General features: G+C 48.8%; 1 protein-coding gene across 2 annotated transcripts in view; it reads right to left on the minus strand.

Annotated features, from left to right (window-relative positions):
• AKAP8L (A-kinase anchoring protein 8 like) overlaps positions 1-25064 on the minus strand; it is a 29206-nt gene that overhangs the window by 1088 nt on the left and 3054 nt on the right. The window contains exons 2-13 of one of the 2 annotated variants that reach the window (XM_077771592.1): positions 20638-20712; positions 15906-15938; positions 15550-15607; positions 15367-15447; positions 13069-13522; positions 12877-12973; positions 12718-12788; positions 12306-12369; positions 11267-11375; positions 9677-9818; positions 9473-9578; positions 9106-9236 (exon numbers count right to left, since the gene is read on the minus strand). In XM_077771592.1, the coding sequence (XP_077627718.1) occupies positions 9106-9236; positions 9473-9578; positions 9677-9818; positions 11267-11375; positions 12306-12369; positions 12718-12788; positions 12877-12973; positions 13069-13522; positions 15367-15447; positions 15550-15607; positions 15906-15938; positions 20638-20712 (1421 nt within the window). Of the gene's footprint in view, positions 1-9105; positions 9237-9472; positions 9579-9676; positions 9819-11266; positions 11376-12305; positions 12370-12717; positions 12789-12876; positions 12974-13068; positions 13523-15366; positions 15608-15905; positions 15939-20637; positions 20713-25064 lie in introns of both variants that reach the window. The other variant, XM_077771591.1, reaches the window with a different exon arrangement.

The following is a 25064-nucleotide window of genomic DNA, read 5'->3' on the forward strand; positions in this document are numbered from 1 at the left end:
GGGGCTCTAGGTAACCACGTGGCATTAAGAGGACAAATGTACCTTAGGTACAAGCACGGACCCTAGACCTGATCTTTGCTCAAATGCTCCATTCTTCTACATCGTACTTACTGTTAGACAAGTCTTTACCGTTGTACAGCAGCAATCTGACGTGCTCACATAAAAACTACAGTGAACAAATTAAGAAACCTAAATGCCAAAGGTGCAACCCATCACAAGAAGCCAACCGCCCATAGGCAAGGAACTCGTTAAGACCAACGGGGAATATAAAAGTAGGAATACAAATGTCAAACAGCACATTTAAGGGATACACCTTTTAACTCACAGAATTCCGAAGATGAAGAATTATACCCCAAATGTTAAGGGTGAAGAGCGACAGTTCTACCTTTGATGGTGAGAGGGCCAACTGTTTACTTACTTTCTGGAAAGCAGTTTAAATAAAATGTGTCAAAAGTAAAAATCTGTCTCTAATTCTTTACAGGAATCTATCTTAAGTTTAAGACTTGGAAACATTCACACACATGGTTGCAGTAGTGAGAAACTGGAAAGCACCTACATATTCTGTTAAATAAATCATACATTCCAAAGATCACCATGCAGTCCGTAAATAGGGCTCATCTCCGCCCGCCCCTGTGTGGTAAGAAAGGTGTGTGATGGGCCAGGGGGTACACAGAGTGCCAGAGCCTTTCTGTCTGAAATGCTAGGTGGTTCCCTCAATGGCCCGGAGTACAGGCAGCTCTCACTTTCATCATTACAAAGGTTATGCATAAAGCTGTAAGCCGGAAGAAAAGGAGGAAAGCTATTTTTGTTGGCATGGGGAGGAGGGGCCCACCTGCAAAGACCCTACTGCCGCAGCCCAGCTAACTCTATACGTCCTCTCCCTTGCTGTTCCTACTCCCGTTCCGAACCTTCACTTCTTTACTCATTTTCACTGCTACTTGGGGAAGATATGACTGAACTCAAGCACACTCAAAATGAAACAAATTAAAGGTGTGCAATTAGGATACTAGGTCAGCCCACTTCCTCCGCAGTTCCTCACTTGCCAACACATTACCGTCCTCCCTGTACGCGCAGAGAGGTACACCCAATTCCCAGCTGAAGCCCATTTACACGGTTTCCAGGTTTTTGCTACAATAACCCAACACCGCCAAAATAACCTTAAATACTTTCATGCTGGTGCTTTTAATTCTACCAAACAGGTTCCCCAAAGTGACAGTGCCCCAGTACTCTGCAAAGAACGTTGTAGTAATTATTATTATTAAATTATGGAAACATTATTATTAAAACAATGTACTTCTCCTTCTGCCTCCTCAGGAGCCTCAGATGTTATCACTGTTGGATACTTCTGGGGTCCAATGAAAGAGAAAAGAATGTGTGCTGCCTCTCATGACATTTCCCCTGCCCGACAGCAAAATCTGAGTGATCCGATACGCACGCTGGGCCACCTGCCCAGCGTTTCTATGAGGTCATCTTTTCCACAACCTCTGGGTTTCCTGGCTTGCTCTCAGGAAGGCTTTCTGTAACCTCAAGGTAAACAAACAATCTTCTAAATTTTGCTATCTTTTCTTTTTCACGTGTATGATTTCTGGAATTGAATATATGGTATCAGGTTAGGGGTCCAACTTTCAGCTTGCTTTTGCAGAAATTTATGAGATGAACTATTCTCTGTTGAATTGACATATGGGTCTATAATCCCTTCTCCACAAATTTGAAACCCAGAAGGAAAAGTTTTCCCTTTAAACTCCATTATGTTTTTATACAATCTTTATTTATCCCACTTATATAAGTCACTTGAAGAATTACCTATGGTTCAACTACAAGTCACTTTCCCAGAGCCCGCTAGGGATCTTAGCGATCATTACCATGTAGCTGTTCTGAAAACAAAAAAATGATTTGAAAACATCTGGCCCTAGGATTTTGGATAAGGAACCTGTATCGACTTTATCAGTTACTAAGCTCCAAAACATACTGGGATCTTTCATTAGACACTCTCATCTGGTTCTACCATTTTATTACTATGCCAACATCACTTTTTGTTTTTAATTGCAGTGGCTTTCTAAAAACTTATTACCTGCTAAACCAAGTCTCTGAACTCAGCTACCGCCCTTTGTATAAATTTTCTTGACTGTTAGACTTAATTCTACAACATAAACTTTAAAACATTTTCATTCTGTCCCCCTCCTCAGAGTATGAATGGAATCCCATTAACTGTCCACATTAATATGTGGCAGATGTTTTTGTTTTCTTCTGCTATTAAGTCTCTTATGAAGAACACTGCATACTTCTCTATTCATTGAAGTCTTATTTCATATCCTTTGAGTTTAAGATCCCATACCTGTCTTCTTAGATCTATATTCCTAGTTATTTTATGCATCTTGTAGTTGCTGTGAGTAGATTTTTCCCCATTTATATTTCTAACTGGGTATTACTAGAATGAAGACAATTTATTACTTTTCTGTATGTTATTTTGAATTCCACATCTCTTTGTCAAATTCTATTAAGTCTAAGGCCACTTTGCTGTAATCATTCAGCTTTTCTAAGGCTATAATCAGATTATTTGCATATAAAGTTTTCATTTCCAGTATTTCACACTGATAGTTGCTAATTTCTTTTTTTTTTTTTAATTTTTTTAGTGTTTATTTATTTTTGGGAGACAGAGAGATAGAGTGCAAATAGGAGAGGCACAGAGAGAAGGGGAGAGACAGAATCCAAAGCAGGTTCCAGGCTCTGAGCTGTCAGCAAAGAGCCCGATGTGGGGCTCGAATCCATGAAGCGTGGGATCATGACCTGGGCTGAAGTCGGACACTCAACCGACTGAGCCACTCAGGCGCCCCAATAGTTGCCAATTTCTTATCAAACCATCCTTGTATTCCAGAAACGAATTATAGTGTATTACTTGCTTGAACTGAATTGAATACACTAGATTGGTAATTAGTAATTTATACTTAGCCCTTTTATTCTTTCTTTTTTTAAGATTTTATTTTTAAGTAATCTCTGCACCCAATGTGGGGCTCGAACTCACAACCCCGAGATCAAGAGTCATATGCTCTCCTGACCAAGTCAGCCAGCTCAGTCCTACTTAGCACTTTTATTATTATTTTTTTAATGTTTTATTTATTTTTGAGAGAGAGATAGACACAGTGTGAGCAGGAGAGGGTCAGAGAGAGGGGGAGACACAGAATCCGAAGACAGGCCCCAAGCTCTGAGCTAGCTGTCAGCACAGAGCCTGACACGAAGCTCGAACCCATGAACCGTGAGATCATGACCTCAGCCAAAGTCGGACGCCCAACTGACTGAGCCACCCAGGCGCCCCAGCACTTTTATTCTTTAATAATAAACTGATCTAGGGGCGCCTGGGAGGCTCAGTAGGTTAAGCGTCTGACTTCGGCTCAGGTCAGATCTCACAGTTGGTGGGTTTGAGCCCCACAGCTCAGAGCCTGGAGCCTGTTTCAGATTCTGTGTCTCCGCCTCTCTCTGCCCTTCCCCCACTCATGCTCTGTCTCTGTCTCAAAAATAAATAAACTATAAAAAAAATTAAAAAAAAAACTGATCTACAGTTTCATTATGGCATTTTCCTTATCAGAGTTTTGGAATGAAGGTTAAAACATCTTCCTAAAAATGCACGAGAGGATGAACTTCCAGCGTGGCAACCTGACAAGCTATGGGGCACTGCTCCCTGGTGAAACTGATGAAGACTATAAAACACTACAACCCTTTCAAGTCAAGGGAAATGGTCCTAAGGATATACACCGAATGAAGAAACACTACGTAAGGAAAAGCTAAAACTCAGTAAAGATTGTGAGCTGTGGTGGTTTAAACATGGCCTGTTGCTTCCCTGCCTTCCCCAGCTCATCACAGTTGGAAGGCTGCATCTTCCCAGGAGGGACGTGGAACGTCAGCGATTCTCTTTTCGAGCTCCCTGCTGCAGTAGCTACGTTCTGGGCAAGTTCATGGGAGATGCTGTGGCACCCTTCTTTTCTCCAGCCCCCATTCATTGGCTCGTTCATAAAGCTGAGCTCCCGGGCCTTGGAGAGGCAAACCAAAGCAAGACCAGAGGCTACAGGTGTCACCTTCTCTCCCCAGTCTCTCCTAAAGCAGTAGACACCGTGGGGAAGCAGCACTGCAGAATCCCCACACCCAGCTCAGAGCCTAGGCTCAGGTTTTACCCAGGGGTAGGCCTTACAACAATGAGCTCCCAAATCTCTTCCCAAAGGAACGAACTTTATTCAGAAGACTGTGAGAAAGCTCAAGACTGGACGGTATGTAGAAAAACAATTAAAAGGAAACTAGTAGATTTGATAACAATATATATTAAACCATCAGCTGCCCCAGTTACCAGAACCAGTAGAAGAGTTCAGAAGAGCCTCCAGGGCTCACAACTCTCAAACCATGACCTCAAAGATTATTCCTATAGAAGAGTGTGGATTTATTTAATTGGATCAGATTGGAGAGCAATGTAATGCCTCAAGGCATTGCTGAAAACAACACAGCAATCAGCCAATAACTTGTATCCTTGATAACAATTGAGTGTAGTCTAGGCAAGAAAAAAAAGAACCCTGTCAAAACCACTGTTGTCTCAGGGTGGCTGTGCCCTTGCCCACAGCTTCCTCCTTCAAGGCACCCTGGCAAAAGTTTCACATTGTGGGGATCAAAGAGACTTAAAAAATAATTTCACTAGACAAATAGATAAGCAAATACAGTAGCAAGACTGTGGTGGGGGTAGGAAGAAGAGAAGAGCATAATCACATGGTCTCATCAAATAGAGAACATTAGTAGAGACAAATTATAAAAAAGAAACCAAAACAAATCTTGGAGCTGGAATGTGTAATAACTGAAATGAAAATTTCACTAGATGGGCTTAACAGTAGATTTGAACTGGCAGAAGAATTAGAGACTTTATAGATTGGTAGATATGATCTGAAAAAGAGAAGAATGAAGAAAAACAGTCTCAGACAAGCTTGAGACAGCATTAGGTGAGCCAAAATATGCATTATGGAAATACCAAAAGAAGAGTAGAAAGCAGCAGAAAAAAAAATACAGAAAAAAAATACATGAAAAAAAATGCATGCAAACTTGCCAAATCTGATGAAAAACTTTAACGTAGAGATTCAACAAACTCCAAGTAGCATAAATACAAAGAGATCCACAAAAGACTTCTCATAATAAAACTGCTGACAGCCAAAGACAAGGGAAAATGCCTGAAAAGCAGGAAAAGAAAAATGAATCATCAGTTAAAAGGGAACCTCAATAAGGTTAAAAGCTGGCTTCTCATGAGAAACCAGGCCAGGAGGCAGTGAAATAACTTTGCAAATGCTCAAAGAAAAACACGTGTCAACCAAGATTCCAGCATCCAGCAGAGCGATCTTCCAGAGATTCAGGTGAAACAGAGGCATTCCCCAAAACAAATACCTGAAAGAGGCTGCTGCCAGCAGACCTTATAAGAAGTACCCAAGTTCTTCAGGCTGAAAGCAAGCGGCCCCAGATAGTTATGCAGATCCAGGTGAAAGAACAATAAAGGTAATTATAAAAAACACTATAAATGTATAATTCTTTGCCTGTCTTCTCAACGGACTGAAAAGAAGTTGTACAAAAATACACATACACAACTGTACTGTTTGGTCTATACCAGAGAAATATAACATGTTTGCCAATAACAGCATAAAGAAGATGGGGGGACTAAAGTTGTATTGAACTACTAAGGAAGTGGTAACTTGAATCCACGGGAAGAACACAAATAGAACCAAAAATGAGAAATAAGAAGGCTAACATAACAGAAGCTAGAAATACAGAAGTGCTGTCCTTCTGTCAGCTTCCTTATTTATTTTATTTTTTCAAAGTCAGCTTGGTGTGCCTGGGTGGCTCAGTCAGTTGAGTATCGACTTAAGCTCAGGTTATGATCTCAAGGTTCGTGAGTTTGAGCTGTGTATCAGGCTCTCTGCTGTCAGCACGGAGCCCGCTTGGGATCCTCTGTGCTCCTCCCCGGCTCATGCGTGCACTCTATCTATATTTCTCTCTCAAAATTAAGTAAATGTAAATAAATAAAAACATGAATGAATGAAGGAACAAACAAATAAATAAAAATAAAGTCAGCTTCACGCCCAGCATGAAGCCCAACACAGGGTTTGAACTTATGACCCTGAGATCAAGACCTGATGAGCTGAGATCAAGAATTGGATGCTTACCCGACTGAGCCATCCAGGTGCCCCTCTTCCTGTCAGCTTCTTTTTTAAAAGACATAAGATTATGTAAAGTAGTAATTACACTGTATTATATCATTGCCTTTGTGTTATTGGAAATACAACACATTTAGATAAAATACTATGTATAACAGTAATAACACAAAAACCTCCCATGTAGAGAGAACTATATAGGAGTAACTCAATCCCACTGAAATTAGGTTATTGTATCTGACAGAGATTTTGAAAAGTTCATATGTGTAAGATAAGGACTAGAGAAACCACTCAGAAAATAATGCCCAAAAATGTAGCACAAAAAATATCATTAAGGAAATTAAAAATTAATTAAATTAAAACTAAAAGAAAGGAAGGAAGGGAGGGAGAGAGAAAGAAAGAATAAAGGGGAAACAGAACAAGAAATGTAAATCTGATAACCTCAACAATATTAAATGTGAATGGTTGAAACAATCCATTCAAGATTCATTCAAACTGGAAGCAGGGGAGGGTTGGGGTGGCTTAGTTGGTAAGCATCCGACTCTGGATTCTCCATGACCTTGAGATTTGTGAGATCAAACCCCACCTCGGGCTCTGTGCTGGCAGCACGCAGCCTGCTTGGGATTGTCTTGCTCCCTCTCTTTCTGTGCAGGTGTTATGACCGCTCTCTCTTCCAAAATAAATAAATAAACTTAAGGGGGAAAAAATGCTCAACATCATCGTCATTAGAGAAATCCAAATAAAAACTAAACAGTGGATACCATTTCAAACCCACTAGGATGCCTAGAATCAGAAAGATAATAACAAGTTGAGAGTATGGAAAAATCGGAACCTTCACGTGTTGCTGATGGGGAATATAAATGGTGCAGCCACTTTGGAAAACATCAGGCTATTACTCAAAAGTTAAACAAAAACCCAGACATTTCACTCCTAGACACATACACAAGAGAAATGAAAACACACCCACACGAAAGCTTATACACAAATGCTCAAATGTTTGTAACAGCATAATTCCTAATAGCCAAAAAGTGAAAACAATCCAAATGCCCAAATCAATGAATGGATAGACCAAATTTGGTCTATCCATGCAAGACAGTATTATTAGGCCATACAAAGGAAGGAAGTTCTGACACACACAACCTGGATGAACCCTGAAAACATTATGGTAAGTGAAAGAAGCTGATCACAGAATGGTCATGTATTACGTGACTCCATTTACATGAAATGCCCAGAGACCTTGCCCAAATACACAGAGACAAAGAGTACATTAGTGGTGGCCTAAGACTGGGGAGGCAAGGAGCATGGGGGNAGGTGATGGCTGCACAACTGCAATATATTAAAAACTGCATTGTACAGCTTACGTGGGTAAACTGTAAGGTATGTGAATTATATCTCAACAAAGCTGTTACCACAATTAATAATAATTAAAAGGTTTCCATTCATTTCCATAGTTTGGAATCTCTAAAAATACAATATTATACTCAAATCTCTACAAATCAATGACTTCTGGTGCTTTCTCAGTATCTTCTGTCTTTCCTCACCCTTCCAAATCCCTCTATTAGTAGTTATGGTTTTTTCTTTTCTTGAATTTATTTTGAAAGAGACAGAGAGCAGGGAAGAAGGGACACAGAGAGAGGGAGAGAGAATCTGCGGCAGGCTCCATGCTGTAAGCGTAGAGCCCGACACGGGGCTCAATCTCACAAACCACAAGATCATGACTGGAGTCAAAATCCAGAATGGAATGCCTAACCAACTGAGCCACCCAGGTGCCCCTCTTTTCTTTTTTAAACTTCTTTTAGGATCAGTTTTGAGTTTATGTTTTACTGGTTATCACTCATTTCACCTAGATTTTCTACATTTTAATATCACACACCATCCATCCTCTGCAATCTACTCTCTTCCTACCCCCTTATCAGTTCCCAGTTCAAAAACCTGGTCAAAGCAAGATCCCTACACGACCTCCTCAACCACCTAACTCCAGGCCACTGTTGAGAAACAGTGCACCACGAAAGACCAGAGGTGATTCTGGGCCGTGGGGAAAAGCTGAGAAATGCTATTTCCTGCGCTTCCCCGGGTTGCCATCATCTGCTCATAAATTTCCTCCACCTCCTCCAGGGTGATGGCAGCCAAGCCTCACTCTGGCCCAGACCTGGTTCTAAACCTCTCAGCTCTCTCCCTACTGCACAGCCCCTCCACCCGAACCAGACCTCTAACAGCCACCTTCAGCCCTGAGTGTCACCACCTCAATCAAAAACTCCTACCCTGGCTTCTGTGCCACTGGGGACACACTGGAAAACAAGACTGAATTTGTTCACCTTCTTGCTGGACTCGCTCCTTTCCTTACACCATATATCCCCCCTACCTACCCCCTACCTTAGCAGGAGCTCTGTCCACCCAGCTACTCAAGCCAGACTCCCGGTCATTTCCTTTCTCCCTACTCGCAAAGCAGAAGCCCTCCTCTATCCTGGGGCTCCTCAACGCCCCACTCCACACGCCTCCCTCCACACCAGGGGCAACACCAACTCTAATCCCGTTAGAGTGCCCGAACTAAAACCCCTGCTGCCCGCAGGAGTGAGCCCAGACCCTCATCCCGGCCCTCGTGAACCTCTGAAGCCCCAATCCCCTCCCCGTCCCCAGCAGCCCCTGCACTGCACACTTCTTTAGTTTCTGAACCTAATCTGGCTGGTGGCCCCTATGCACACGGAAGTCCCCGTATCCCAGCTTGGATGCCACCTCCTCCCAGGCAGGGTCCCCATTTCCCTCCCCTCTCCCTGCAGCTGTACTGGCCGCACTGGGCCAGCCGTCTCTAACTGCCTGCCCCGCCACACCTCCTGCAGTTCCTCATGGGCACGCAGAGGTTATAGCCCCAGGACCTTCCCGGAGGCCTCACCAAGTCAACTCACAGGATGGCAGGAGGGCACTGGTGGCCACTCACCCTGCGGTTCCGGTTGTGATCCATGGTCTTGAGGTGCTTCTGGATGATCCCAAACTGCATGGGAATGAAGAGGTCACAGGCTGCGCAGTGGGCTGCCTCCACCTTCTTCACAAAATGCTCCATGGCAATTTCTGTAGGGGGGAGAGCAGGAAAGTCACCACCGGCTCCAGATGCCTAGGACAGACCCAGCAGTTTGGGGAAAACACCAGACTGGCTCCTCACCCCTCCCTGCCACATCCACGTGGGCCTGAGGCTGTTCTCACTGACCCTCCCTGGGGGAACAGAGGGGTGTCGTGGCCCCACTCTGAGAACCAGAGGAGGGCAGGCTGAGTCCCTGCCTGGTTGGAGTGGGATGACACCTCCTCACCTTGGGTAAGATCTTGGTCTCTGTAGATTTGCTGAATCAGACCATCGAGATCCTCCACAGTTTTTCGCAGTTCCTCTGTCTTCTTGGTCTTGTTGGCGACATACTCCTGCCAAAGACACCGAGGAGATTCCGAGGACCGTGTGGCTGCTCTAAGTTCCAAGGAGTCCGGGAAGCTAAGAGCAGCTGTGCCGCTCCAAGGCTCACCTGCAGAAAATCGGCCGTTTGCTTGGGAAGCTTGGTGCCTACGTATTTAAAGTGCTCCTTGTGGAACTTGCTATCGAGATGGCTGGCCATCTCCTCCTCGTAGAAGGTCCGGTACTTGCAGAGAGAACACACAAATTGGATCCTGCCACAGGAAAGAAACGAAGGGCTGAGGCCTCGAGGGTCCCACAGTACAGCGCTGCTGCCTCACCCAACCCAGCTGCGAGCCCTGAAACAGGCCTTGCTCACGGGCCTCTGTCGTGCGGTCCCAGCAGGGGGACAGGCTGGGAACAGTGGGGCTGGGAGTAGAAAGGGACAGAAAGTCTGCAGGCTGCAGTTACTGCAACGTGGGGGACGGGGAGGAGCTCTTCCTTCCCAGACAGGAGGCTGAACCCTGAGGCAGCAGCTGCTGCAACAGGCAAGGAGTCGCTGGAAGGTTGCCGGTGGGCCTCTCTACCAAGGCTGGGCAGGAGCTTGTGCACTTGGCCCAGCTGGGGACCGGAAGGAGGATGCCCTGGCGTGAGCCAGGTGGCCCTGAGGTGCAGAGTGGAGTACGCAGTCCCGAGGCAGGGCCCGAAAAGGTGCTGCATCTTCCTTCTGGGTCTGGGGGACTGAAAGGCCCAGCCCATCCTCTGCTCAGAATGCTCGGGGGTGGTGTCGGGAGGGATGGGAGGCAGGCAGGCCTGGGCTCCTGCTGCCTCATCTTCCTCTTCCAAGAAGAGACCAGTCTGAGCTGGAAGGAGGGCGCCCGCCTGGCCTGCCAGAGGGCAGCCTGGAGTCACCTGAGCGAGGTGCTCTGTCTGGGCCTGGTGTCCACAGCAGAAGCCCGGGGTCTGGGGCCTGAGCTGGAGCAGGCCGCCGTGGCAAGGGGCGGAGGAGGCCAGCCGCCACCGAGGCCTCGGGGCGGGTCCCTACCTCTGCCGGACGTCCTTATCTGGGCCACGGGGTCAGCTTTGTCTGGAGAGCCCAGGGGCCGGGCGCCGGCGAGGCTGAGGAAGGTCCAGCAAGAGCAAGAGTCTGAGGCGGAGGAGGAGGAGGCAAGCGCCAGTGCGGGAGCCCTGAGGGCAGACAGACCCGACCAAGGGGCGTGAAGGGCTCAGCCGCAGACAGGCCCGGCCTGACAGGGCCGGCGGGCAGGGCAGAGGGCAGGCCCAAGGCTGCCACAGCCCACGGGTGCTGCCATCTCTCCTGGGCGCGGTGGCGGCCTCTTGGCAGCTAGCTGGGGTGGCACAGGCGCCTTGGACCTTGAGTCTCTGATGAGCTGGCCCCCTCCCGCAGGGGCATCGGGCCCCCAGTGCACCTCGGGGCTCGTGCGCCGAGTGACCTAGCGCTGGAGCTTCTGGGCAACGGTGCCGCGCAGTGTCGGGTCTCAGGTCAAAGACGCTAGCGGTCGCCAGGCGGCCGCAGTGGGGCAGGGGTCGAGTCAGGCCGTGGGAGCTGGGCCTGGCGGAAAGCAGGGGCCATGCACGGCCGAGCAGGCGGCAGCTCCCAAGGGAGGCCAGAGGGCGGCGAGGCGGCAGAGCCACGGCCCTCCTCTTCAGGCGGCAGCCCCGGAGCGAGGCAGAGGCAAAGGAATGGCGGGAAGCTGGTTACCTTTCCACCATGCGGTCTCGCTGCCGCTTTTTCTGCTTATCCTGGCTCTTCTTGCCTGCCTGCAATTTGCGCTTGATCTGGCCACTGTCATCCTGGGTGCTAAGGGCCCCTGTGGAAACAGAGGGCACAGTCACTAGCCTGGTTCCACCAGGTCAAGGCAGGCCCTGGGGCCTCTGGCTGGATCACCCGCCTTCTACTCCAGACAGTCCATTCTGAATGCAGCTGTCCGAACAAGGACTCCGGCCACGAGCAGGACTGGGAACCCTGGGCTGGGCAGGGAACCGTTCTGGCCTGGGTCCTGAAGAGGGGAGGACACAGGCTGACCCCACCGCTCTCCAGAACACCCACACTCCACAGAGTGAGCCACAGGGAGGCTTGAAGGCAAACAGAAGCCATCTCGGTGGGGACGCTGGCACAAGTTCAGAGAGGCCAGGTGGCGGGATGCAGGGAGGCCATGGCTGAGGCCTAAGTGCAGCCCCCAGAGGTAAAGACCCCAAAGCTCACAGGGCTCGGCCCACCCCCCACGGCGCACCGCGGCAACAGTGGGCTGAGGCTGGATTTACTGTTAGGTACCTGCTGGCGCTCATCACTCAGGTAGGGGGACACGGACTCCCAACAGGGGCTGGAGAGGCGCTAAGGGAGAGGACACGCAAACCAGAGCCGTAAAAACTCCACCGAGGGTCCCAGCTCAGACACCAGCCACTGAGGACTCGGAACTGTGCACTACTGAAGGGCAGGGAGTATGCCTGGGGCTCCCCCCAACTCTCTTGCTTGCTGCCCCCACCGAAAGGCAAAGCCAATGCGCTAGGCAGACAGGGGCCACTGCCACCCACGGCCTCTGTCTGGGAAGAATGGGGGAGGGGGGGGCAGAGTGAGAAGGGAACAGAGGAAGAGGAGCCCCCTGCCAGCGCATGCCAGCCCCACCAGGGAGGGCCCAAGCTGGCCGCACATCTGTCACAACCCTGCCCTCAGCAGGATCCCTCCAACTGTGAGTGCCTGGAAGCGCCACCCCAGCCCCCAGGCCACTCAGAAGCCTCACCCTTTTCTGCATCCTCTTTGCCTTCTTCTTTGCCTTCTTCTTTTCCCTCTTCTTCTTCTCCTTCCTAGAACACCATTTCAAAAACCCCACATTAAAGCGTGTACACTTGTTTACAAAGGCTCTATATGACAAGGCCCTGCTATGTACCAGGCACTGGGCCAGGAGCCGCACAGCCTCCCAGCAGCCCTAGTGTAGGGGACTCATTCCTGATAAAGAAACCTGGGCTCTGGCTGTGTGGCCTGCTCGCAGCCCGTGCTATATCAGGCCTCCACCTCTCCTGTGCTGGTCACACGTGCATGACCAGGATGGCCTGTGGCTTCCCTGCAGGGCCCCGCTTTGCAGCACAGGGGCTCAGCCAACCCGTTCTTCATAGGCCCCACCTGCTGACAGCACACAGGGCCCGGCCACTTACTGCTCTAGAGCCCTTCTCCACAGCCTCGGCGCCTTCAGTGCCCTCGGCGGCCTCCCCCTCAGTGCCCTCATCTGAAAGGTAAAACGACACCAGCTCAGCCCAGGAGCTCCATGGGGCAGGGAACAGGGACAGCAGCCCCAGTGCCTCAGCTCTCCTCACCATTATCTGAATCACTATTATCCGAGCAGTCCGTCCGGGTGGCTTTGCTGTCTGGCTCATCAGGACTGCCGCACTGCTTTCTCTTCTTCTTCTTGGTCTGGGCCAGAGAGACGGAGCTGGGTCAGGGCAGGTGGCTCTAGGCCCGTCACTCCACCCAGTCAGGGGCCAGGAGGAACAGCCTCCTCTACTCACTCGGAAGTCGGCTGTGGTCCAGGTCTTCCAGGTCCGCCTCATCTGCTTCATGCCATTGCCAAACCCGAAGCCAAAGCGGGAGCCACCTGGGAAGGCGCCCCCGCCACGCATGCCCTGGAACATGCTGTACTCAGGGATGATGTTCTGGGAGAAGAGGGAGGGCAGCCGGGAGGCACCAGGCATGCACTGGCCCCGGGCCCCCATGGGGTCTTCCCACATGCGCCCATAGCCCGAGGCCATCGGCCGGCCACTCCTGGAGTCCCGGGGCCAGCCCTGAGCCCGTGGGCCAAAGCTGTCGCTGCCACGCATGCGGAACTGGTCACGGTAGGCATCGTACTGGCCCTCATAGGCCATTTCCATCTCAGGATCAAGTTCGCCATAGTCGTAGCCTGAGCGGTATAGGTCGCGCTCACTCAGAATGGCCCTCGAGTCACAGGCCTCATAGGAATCGTATCTGCAGAAGCAGGTGGAAAGCATCAGGGAGGCCCTCAGGCACCATTACCCTTGGGTGGAGCCTCCTGTTCCTGCTTTTCCCAACAGCTCCCCAGCCCGGAGACAGGAGGTCCTACTCTAACCTACCCCACCCTGTCAGAGAGGCTCAGTGCTTAGGAATGCCAATTAGAAGGTCTCTCGGGAGCCCCTGCACCAGCCTGGGAACCCTAAGAAAAACAGACAATAGGGTGGAGTAGTTCTCAGGGGCAGAGATACCCTTATGAAGCATGCACATACATATGCGGTAGCCACAATGCCCAAGGCTGTGCCTCAGGGTACAGAGCCAAGCACCCCAGCCCCCTGGGGTTTGAGGGCAGGCCAGCACACGAATGCTTGTCCACCAGGGCTGATGATGCCTATGAGAAACCCTGTGCTGGTCTCATCCCCCTTGGCTGAGGGAACTTCCAGTACTCCAAAGGCCCTCACCACCCAAAAGGAGAAGAGGGACAAAGTGGAGAGGGTTTCCCAGGAAAGACGCTGTGAGTCTGCCCAGGGCCTAGAAAAAGAGCTCTCGCACATCACCCTTGTGGGATGGAACCCTCCACAGCAACTGGGAAGGCAGGCCAAACCTCCCTCCTGGGAGAAAGAGCGCGCTGCAGAAAGCTGTTCTAACGGAGGGAGCAGCCCACGTACCCCAAGCCCTGGCCCCACACGTCTCGCAGGCACAGGGGCACCTCCATGCAAAGCTGGGCAGCCAAGCAGCAGCAGCAGCTGCAGGAGAAGCAGCCAGCACCACCCGGCCGCTCCCTCCCCTCCCCTGCTCCCCAGGCCCAGGCTGCAGAGAGGAGGTGCACAAGCAGCCGGGCACCAGCCCACCAGCCGGTGCCCACCAGCCGGGTGACAGGGTCCACCTGGCCACTGAGCAAAAAGCCAAGCCCCTCCCGCCTTCAGCAGCCTCGGCTGCGAGCATGTGGCTGCTAAGCACGAGGACATGGGGTATGTTTGGGGTTTCCCCCAAACATTGCTTGCTACAGAGCCAGTGCATGCAAGTCCCTCTGGCAACCTCTGCTCCTCAGTGGTCCCAGGGCCTCACCTGAACCCACCAGTCCCCAGCTGACCCCTCCTTACTCTCTGTTCTCTTTCCATCTGTCAGCTGGAGCCATGAGGCTGCCCCACACCATCACACGCCCTCCTCACTAGGGCACAAGGACATCTAAGCCAGCACCGGTTTAGACAGTGACAGACGCCCACTGCCTGATGCTATGGAATCGGGGGAGATCTAAGTGGCAGGCCCAGTCCCACCACCTGCTCCTGGGTGCCTCCGGCAAGGGGTGTGACCTCTTGTGCTCTGGCCATGAGGACAATGCCTCACAAAGGTGCTTTTGAGGTCCGTCAGGCTCAGAAGAGCAGCCAGGAAGTGTCCACATCTGCTCTGTCTCTTATGTGGGGATGGCCCAGCTCACTGTGGTCCACCCCAAAGACTCATCCCCCCAGCCCAATCTGTCCCGCCCTGAGGGCGAGCAGGATACAAAGCCTCAGGAGAACGCCTCCAAATGACTGTCACCAGGAGGGGTCACTTAACACTACGGTCCTGAGAAGAGTCATTCGGAGGAGAGCGAAACCAGCCCAGTTAGGGCTTGTTCCTCTCCCTACAAGCCTGGGGCAGAGGCTGGCCACCAGGCAACAGCAAGGAGCAAGAAGGGGGCCCAGGCCAGAGAAGGGAAGCGCGCCAGACCCCGAGCTGGGAGCCCCAGCTGCAAAGCAAGAAGAAAGGAAGCAGAAGCAGGAGGCGGTTGAGAGAGGGAGGTGCCAGTAGGCAGCAGGTGCCCCTACAGAGTCTCAGCCCCTGGGCAGACACCCACTCACCTTTCTCCACCTGAGCCGTACATGCCTCCTTGTATCATGTCTGTCTCCAAGTGTGGCACCATATCTAAGCGCTGGTTAATTCTGGACAAAACGGAATCGGCACTGGCGCTACCCGCAGCACTAGGATTTGTATTTGTGTCAGAGCTAGGCATTTCCCAAGAGTTTGAAGTGGCCATACCATACCCATAGTTGGTGGTGTTATCCTGGCCATAGCCATAGCCATAACCATAGTTCTCGTAGCCTGCAATGAGGAAGACAGAGACAGACAGAGATGGCAGGGGTAGGGAGAGGAGATGCACACAGGGATGGCCAGACAGACACAGAGACAAGGACGTCCGTCACAGAGACAAACCAGGGACCCTAGCCACCTCAGGCTGGGTGGGCCCTAGCCACAGGACCTCCTGTGAAAGAGCAGCTTGCCCCAGGATACCCAGGGCCCCCGAAGGCACCTCCCGATACACTTTGGGCAAGCCGGGCAGTGGCAGAAACACAACGAGTTTAATCCCAAGGGGCAGGAGAGCCATCATGGGAATACTTGCCTCTGTTTGTCCCAGAGTTCCAAGTTCCATATCCTACAAACAGTAAAAGCGTAATTACATCTACAATTGATGGCAAAACAACAAGCGCTTCTTCCTTCAGACACAAAGACGATGATTCCCAGTTTCTGACTGGTTACAGAAGCCCGAACCTCCCCGGGGAAGCCCTGAGCTCTACATCAATGACCCAGGCTCACTCCCTGCCCTGGTGCCCAAACTTCTGTGGCTCTGACCACCTCTTAAGGGGCCTCCCCTTGCCGACACTGTCAGCTAAGGAATTTGGCTCTTATAGTTCTCCCCGAGGAGCCAGAATTAGATAACCCCAACTTCCTGCTAAGCACCAGTCAGAAGAAGAGACTGGACGCTGGTGCCTCACAGACTATGCTGTACAAGAAGTTCAGCATAGAGCCCACATCCACTCTGAAAATCATGTCACTCAAATCACCCAAAAAAGCCATCTGGAACAGAGAAACTGACCATCGTCCTCTCCCAAGCATAGACCTTAACAGGGAGGGCCACCATGCCCTTGAATTGCATGTGTGTGTGCTAATGTGTAAAGCGCATCGGCAGAGGTAAGGACAAGACACAACTCCCAGCCTGAGAAAACTACTGAGAGAACAACCTGGATTACAAACCAAATATGCTCTGGATTTTATCACGGCACCTGAGAAAAATTCATTCCTTCAAGAACACAAAGCCAGTGAGAACTGACAAAGTGCAAAGCCAAGTGGGGATTCCAAGTCAAGCAAACCCGGTTCCTCTCTCCAGGGGAGTCTACCAGAACCGGTGACCACGTTCCCAGTGTCTCTGGGGGGAGTCCAGAGTTGATTCCTACTCCCCGCTGTCTCTACCCTGCAGACAGACAAGACCTACTCATCCCAAGGCAGGGACCAAAGCTCCATGAGATGGCAGCATGAGGCACGGCAAGAGTCCAGCCGCAGGAGAACAAGAGTGTATTAACTTGAAATGATGGACATGGGCAGGCCGAGATCCTACACTCGGGCCTCTCCTCAATGCAGTGCATAAACAGAACAGGGAGGTGTCAGAAACCGGCAAAGAACCCTAGCTGACCGTTCCATCTAATGCACCTTGAGTGCTGGAGAGCTCACAAAGCAAAACCCCTTTCAGTTGGGAAAACCAAAGCAGAGGTTTCTCATTCATTCATTTTTTCAACTACCCATCTGAGCACGCAAAAGCACAGGCTGGCAGTGCTGGGCACGGCTCAGGCTCAGAGCACTGCTCATTAAAGGAGACACTTCTAACTAGAAAGCAGCCAGGGACAGCCCGGAGCAGGAAATCACATGAAGGATGATGGCAAAGGAGAGTTCTGACAGGCAAGAAGAGGCTGGCAGAAGCACACAAGGAACAATACCCACTTAGCCCCAGCAGCTAACAAGAGCCTGGTCATGTGGATGTTTGCACCAGGAACAGTGGACACTAGCTATTCAAAAGGAGAAAGGACTGCGAAGCAAAGGCAGACCCCCTGGGGCTCTGTTTGGGAGGCCTGTATACGGTCCCCCACAGCCGTAGGTGCCAAAAATCTGCCGGAACAGAGCAGAGAAGCACAAGGAAAGGAAGCAGGAATGGGCACTAACTCTGTAAACACAAGGACAGGTGGGTGGACAGGTAGGTGACAGCCTGATGTCAGGACTCAGCAAACACACTCTATGCGCTATCTGCTATGCCTGGGGCAACTCAGACTCCATGAAGGGCTTCCCCTCAAGTTCCCTTCAAGGGGAAACCTTTGTCTACCTTGAGGCCTAGGGAATCCCCAAGACCTGCCCCTTCCAAAAGAACTTCAGAGCTCCCATCCACCCCCAGAGGAGAGGAGACCAGTGCTGATGTGGGGAAATTTTAGGGACGTTAGTATTTTTAATAAGAGAAAAAGAAAAATAGATGGTCATTGTAAGCAAAACTTACAGAACAAAAATATAAAACAATGTAAATGTTCAACTTCAAAGAAATAGTTGTCCAGATTACAGTCTACCTTCTCAGTGACAAAGCTCATATAGGCATCAAAAGAGAATGGATTAAGGGGCGCCTGGGTGGCTCAGTCTTGGGTAAGCATCTGACTTCGGCTGAGGTCATGATCTCATAGGTTGTGGGTTCAAGCCCCATGTGGGGCTCTGTGCTGACAGCTCAGAGCCTGGAGTCTGTTTCGGACTCTGTGTCTTCCTCCGTCTCTGCCCCTCCCCTGCTCATGCTCTGGCTCTGGCTCTCTCTCAAAAATGAATAAATGTTAAAAAAAAACAAAAAACAAAAAACCCAATCTGTTAAGCCTTATATAGTACAAGGAAATGCTTCTAACAGTAAACAAAACTAGACAACTCTATCCACCTATAAATTATTCAACTATCTAAAACACAAATGCTGACAAAACTATTAAAATGTGGGGGGGGGTGCGCCTGGGTGGCTCTGTCAGTTGAGCATCTGACTCTTGGTTTCAGCTGAGGTCATAATCTCACAGTTGGGGATTTTGGGCTCTTCGTCAGGCTCTGCGCTGACTATGTGAAGCCCGTTTGGGATTCTCTGTCTCCTTCTCTCTCTGCCCCTCCTCCACCGTCTCTCTCTCTCTTTCTCTCTCTCAAAATTAAATAAATGATATACAATACAATACAATAAAATGGTGGCGATCTTGATTGTATTTAAAAGTTGCTCTATTGCTCTTGCAATTTAAGCCAGAAGGAAATATGAAATGGTCTTTATTCTTTCACACAACTGTCTACATAAACAAACCTCAAAAAAAATCCATACAAGTTATAAGAATAAGTGAGCTTCGCAAGGTTTATTACAAGGTCAATATATAAAAATCAACCCAATTTCTTCAAATTAGCAATGACCAATTGAAAACTGAAGTTTTAAAAAGTACCATTTAGGGGCGCCTGGGTGGCTCAGTCAGCTAAGCGACCAACTTTGGCTCAGGTCATGATCTCGCGGTCTGTGGGTTCGAGCCCCACGTCAGGCTCTGTGCTGACAGCTAGCTCAGAGCCTGGAGCCTGCTTCTGATTCTGTATTTCCCTCTCTCTCTGACCCTCCCCTGCTTACATGCTCGCTCTCTCAGAAATAAATAGAACATTTAAAAAAATTTTCTTTAAATAAAAAAATAAAAAGTACCATTTACCTTGGCACTAACAACAGGAAATATTGAGGTTGTAGGTATAACAAACTACGTGCAGGATCTGTATTTTGAGAACTACAAAGCACTAATGAAAGAAATCAAAGATCAGGACTCTTGGCTGGCTCAATCAATAGAGCACGCAACTCTTGATTCCAGGGCTGTGAGTTCAAGTCCCATGCTGGGTGTAGCGATTACTTAAAAAACAAAATCTTTTTTAAATTTATTTTTTTAATGTTTGTCTATTTTTGAGAGAGAGCAGGGGAGGGGCAGAAAGAGAGAGGGAGAAAGAGTCCCAAGCAAGCTCCACACTGTCAGCACAGAGTCTGACGCCGGGGCTTGAACCCACAAACTGTGAGATCATGACCTGAGCGGAAACCAAGAGTCAGATGCTCACCTGACTGAGCCACCCAGGCGACTCTCTTTCTTTTTTTTTTTTTTTTTTGCTTTAAGTTTACTTATATATTGAGAGAGATAGAGAAAGAGTACGCACATGCATGATAAATTGGACTTCATCAAAATGAAGAATTTTGTTCTTCGAAATTCACTTGACAAGAAATGATCCTCAGGCTGGGAGAAAAGATTTGCAAACGGCACATCTGCTAAAATGCTTGTGCTCAGAATTTATAAACCAGAGAGAAAATAATTCAAAAAGACGTGCAGTCTGGGACTGCTGTTTGATTTTAAAGGGCGAGGCGGACAGGGCAGGATAAGGAAGCCATACAAACCAAGTTGTTCCTCATTTATGAAATGCCTGTTACGTCTTTACTCGATTTCAAAACACTGTAGGTCTCCCTCTCCCCCGGGAACTAGTCGGTAATATTTCAGGGATCTTACTTATGTCCACTGATTCAGTGACTCTTGAGGTAATGTCAGGGTGTAGGCTCGGTCTTTCCCCAGACCCGAGTAGTAAAACAAATTACCCATGTCAGCAAGCAAGGCATCATCCTTATTAATTCCAAAGAGAGCTCCTTCTCACAGACACCAATGGTCACAGAGCACAGAAGCACTGGGTTTACTGGCAGTTAGGGGCTGCCAGAGCATACCGAGAGAACATCTATGGATCCTGTCGAGTGGCTATTTCTGAATGAGAGAATTCGTGTGTCGGATCACAACTGAGAAATCAATCGGACATTTTGTCTCAACCCTGTGTGAGGAACCCACTGGCTTGAGATGGCCTGACTGTCCCTAAAAATGGTGCTAGATTCAGACAGGCAGCTTCTCTGGTCCCTCACGCTACGCTGAAGCTCAACTGATGGCTTGGTTTCTAGTTCAGACCATCCTTTGGACTCCGATTGGCCACTCTCCTTCCCAGACCCTCAAGGGAACTTCCTAAAGCCAGACTTTTGTCACAGACCATACGTGCTTCCATACGTGCGTCTAACAAAATGTTACAGGGCAAAGGAACCAATCATTTACAGCTCCAAAAACTCTAGGATGCTCGGTTAGCTGACACCTTTCCCATAATTGCCTCCAGCTAGAATAGCACTAGCTATTCTAACAGCCCACCACACCATTTTATACAAGTCTGCATTTGGAAGAGCAAGACAGGGCAAAGTCAAAGGCAACTGAGAAGACAGCAGAGCACTCACCCTCCGGTTCCCAGGGGCCCACACTTACCATAATCACAGGTGGGCTGAGCGCTCGTGTCTGAGTATGTCGACTGCAAAGTGGTTTCAGATCCCTGGACAAAGCCTAAATATATGCACAGTGTGGTTAATTTCCCCAAACAAGCCACGTGGAGATGACCTAAGATTACCCTTCGGTGTAGACTGGCTGGCAGGCCCTCTCTCCTCAATGGAAAGCCTCCAAAAATTCTAGCTTCTGAACACTTTAATTATACCTCCAGAACATATTAGCCAATGAAAAACAGGCTATATTTAGCTTGCTAGGCCGGAAGAACTAGATTAAAAAAAAGTTTAAACATAGTAAACCAGTCTTCGGTTTTGATAAACGAGTACCCAAATTATTCAGTTAAATGAGGAAAATACTTACATCAAATGACTGAAAGGTGAGCCAATTCAAACAAGAGATGGGAATGGGTTCTGAACAATATTAAGGCAAATAATACCCCTCCCCTCCTCCCAACCAAAACCGCTTCATAATTTTTCATTAAAAAATGCATATGTTACATTACCTCTAAAATGCAATTACTTAAGGTGAGCACGTTTATACTGTGTAAATATTATACATAGTATGCGTATTATTTTGTTTTCTCAACTCAATTTCTTAGCTTAAAGTGAATTAGTACGAAGTAAAGAAAACTTGAACTTCTACCCAGAAACTACTGCTCTTAAATGATGAATCCTGACACTATCATTAAAATTACATTTATTTATTCATTTATTTTTAAATATTTATTTATGAGAGAGAGACAGAGACATAGCATAAGCAAGGAAGGGTCAGAGAGAGGGGGAGACACAGGCTCCTCCTGAAGCAGGCTCCAGGCTCTGAGCTGTCAGCACAGAACCTGACATGGGGCTCGAACTCATGCTGTGAGATCATGACCTGAGCCGAAGTCAGACGCTTAACTGACTGAGCCACCCAGGTGTCCCTAAAATTACATTTAAAAATATTATTTTTAGGGGCACCCAGGGGGCTTAGTTGGTTAAGCGTCAACTCTTGGTTTCGGCTCAGGTCATGATCTCAGAGTTTACGAGTTTAAACCCTGCATCAGGCTCTGCAATGTCAGTGCAGAGCCTGCTTGGGATTCTCTCTCTGCCTCAAAGTAAATAAATATTTAAAAATAATAATAAGATACTATTTTTAAGTGATTTACCCTTAGCACTGAAACTACGATGGATACTCTAAGAGGCAGTATTTGCCTCTTCTCAGCGGAGCCAACTCCTGACCTAAAAATTAAACCCAGTGCCTTTGACAGCTTTTTTTACAACGAAAGCATACACCAAATGCCTCCCCTCAGGGTGGGCATTCACGTGTTGACAGTCTCTCTGGCTCATCTTTTAATACCAAAGCAACAAAGATGGCAGCCAACAGCAGCCAACAGGGAACAAGTGTCTCCCCCCAGGGCGCTCTCAGCCTTTTTATTTCATCCTCACCACAGCCAACAAAGGAGTCGGGGCCAGGATCCCTTACCCTGCAATTCCAAAGTCCAAAAAGGTCTGAAAACCAAGGGTTCTCCTCAAATGTGGTGTCAACACTCACTGTGGGGCAAAACTGACCTGTGAGGACAATTACGATTTTTCTTTACCCAATTTGGTATAGTAAGAATGCATTTAGTTACAGGGTGCTTCCCCAGTCCCCAGTGTGGGTGTTGTGGAATGTCCTTCTCTCAAGCTAGAACTCCAAAACATACCCAGCCCTCCAAGGGTTTCAAATAAAGATTGGTGGATCCACACTTTAGCCCGACTTCCCAGAGGAGGGAATTGAGACTGCGCAGTGGGGAAGGAGAAAGTCCAAAGTATCCAGCCCCACTTTTTCACCTTCCCTAATCAAAGAGGGAATATTAGAACGGATTCCCTCCAGGGGCCTTCCCAACACGCCTACAACCTAAGCACTGTCCACAAGGAACCCCGACAGTACGCTTTGGATGGTTCACGCGTGGGGAAGCCCCACAGTGTAAACATTAGCATCCTACGTTCACCTTCTCCACTGTGTGCTCAACTAGCTTTCTGAAACCTGTTTCTTCAGCAACATGGCCGCCAGCAACATGGCTCCAGACTTGGGCTACTGTGGTTTATACACACTGTGGCTGTGCCCGGAACCTGCCACACCCGGACAGGAATACTAACTGGAGCACAGTACGAAAGCTGCAGAGCAAAAGATCTGTCGAGTCAAAGGAGAGGTGCCCTAGTTCTTCCCTGGGAAAAAGGAAAGATAAGCCACCAAACCATCAGAGGTCAATGGCAACCTCTGGTCTAGTTCGGTCCTCCCCGTGTTAACGTTTTGTTCCACAAACTGTCTAGAGCAGGACCTTCTTTAGTGAATTAAGCTCCAATTATGGATAAATTTTTGTCTGGTTCCAACTTCCTCTTCTTGGTTCGGTTTACCAGCCTGATCAGCTCTAGATGATAAAATAAAATAAGCAAGGTTTGGCACGATCAACCTAACACTCAGATATGGAGTTATAATTATGCATCATAACTCTTCTTCTTGATCAGACTGACATCTTTTTACTCAAAAATACACAAAGCTTCTCAGGTTTTCTTTAAAGTTTATATTTATTTTGAGAGGGAGAGAGAGCATAAGCGGGGGAAGGGCAGAGAAAGAAGGATAGAATCCCACGCAGGTTCTGCGCTGAGTCACCGAGGCTCCCCACGCTTCTCAGTTTTATTCTTTTTTATTTGAAAGGGGATTCTTTGAAGAAATAACAAAAAGTGATAAAAACTAGAGGTCAGGGCACCTGGGTGGCTCAGTGGGTTAAGTGTCCGACTCTTGATTTCAGCTCAGGTCATGATCTCCTGATTAGTGAGTTCAAGCCCCACTCCAGGCTCTGAGCTGACAATGCGGAGCCTGCCTAGGATTCTCTCTCATCTCTCTCTCAACTGGAATGAAGTTAGGTTGCCTCCTGGCTCTCCCATCTGGTGGTAACCAGCCTCCAAGAAAGCCTCTACGGATTCCTGCCTCCTGACGTTATGCTGTCCCTTCCCAAACTAACAGAGGTGGCCAGCGTAACCAGTAAGACTGCAGAAATAACTCAGTATAAGGGTGCCTGGGTGGCTCAGTCGGTTAAGCGTCCGACTTCGGCTCAGGTCATGATCTTGCGGTTCGTGGGTTCGAGCCCCACATCGGGTTCTGTGCTGGCAACTCAGAGCCTAGAGCCTGTTTCAGATTCTGTGTCTCCCACTCTCTCTCTGCCCCTCCCCTGCTCATGCTCTGTCTCTGTTTCAAAAATAAACTATAAAAAAAATTTTTTTAAATAAAAAAAAGAAAAGAAAAGAAATAACTGAGTATGACTTCCAAGGCTTCTGGCTTTAGATCGTTCTCTCTGGGACCAACTGGCCACCATGCTGCGAGGAGGTGCGGGCAGGCCCGTGGAGAGGCCCACATGGTGGGAAACAACAGCGAGCGTCAACCTGCCAGCTGTGCGAGTCTGAGTCATCTTAGCGGTGGATCCTTTAGTCCCAAGCAGGCCTCCAGATGACTACAGTCCCAACCGACACCTAAAATGTAACCTCAGGAGAGATCCCGATCCAGAGCCATTCAGTAAACCACTTGTGTGTTCCTAACAACAAACCTGTGAGACAGACATTCTTATAAAACGATTGGTAGTTTCAGACCTTTCTCCAAATGCCCAATTCTGCATTTTTCTCCCCTGTTTTTCCAGTGCTCCCATCCTTCCCCTCAGTGCCACAGATGGGGCCTCCCTGCCCAAGTACACATAGAGGCTAGGCTCAAAAGCTGGACAAGTTGTCAAAAAACGAAACTACTGTCATCACCTTCTGTGCTTAGTAACAACGGTAACATTTGCTTCAAGTCCTCCAGAACTCCTCCTTAGAGGCAGAGAGTTGTCTGAAATGTGACTTAAAATGCTTTTGACTTTAATGGTCTGCTTCTTAAACGGGAAAAACTCCCATTATAAAGCTGCTGTGGTTTTTAGTTGATCAAGACCAAGGGAAAGGTAATCATTGCTCCATTAGCTTGCCTCCCTCGCAGGATCTGGAATTAAAATTCAGACCTGGCCATTAGTGACCTCTCTAACTCGGTGTCCCTGTCCATAACTACAAAAGCTCTGTGCACCCAACCATCCATCTGCTGGGTTCTTCAGCAGCCTGGCCCCTAAAAACCAAAGATCGGTCTTTCACCTCTTGGGAAGACGTGGTGACAAGGATCACATCTCAATTCCAGAGATGTCAGCAACGACCCTACGGACTTTCCTCCTGAACCAGGAAAGCTACGGAAAGGCCAGGACAGGGCTGCCCAACCTCGGCAGTGCTGATATTCTGGGCTAGAGAATCCACTGTGGTGGGGGTCACCTTGGACGTTACAGGATGTTTAGCAGATGGAAGCAACCCCACTCCAGATGTGACAACCAAATAACATCTCCAAACACTGCCAGATGTGAGGGAGGGGGGGGGGAGGGGAAA

Source organism: Crocuta crocuta, unplaced genomic scaffold (genome assembly GCF_008692635.1).
Source record: "Crocuta crocuta isolate KB4526 unplaced genomic scaffold, BGI_CrCroc_1.0 scaffold755, whole genome shotgun sequence".
NCBI classification, from domain to species: domain Eukaryota; kingdom Metazoa; phylum Chordata; class Mammalia; order Carnivora; family Hyaenidae; genus Crocuta; species Crocuta crocuta.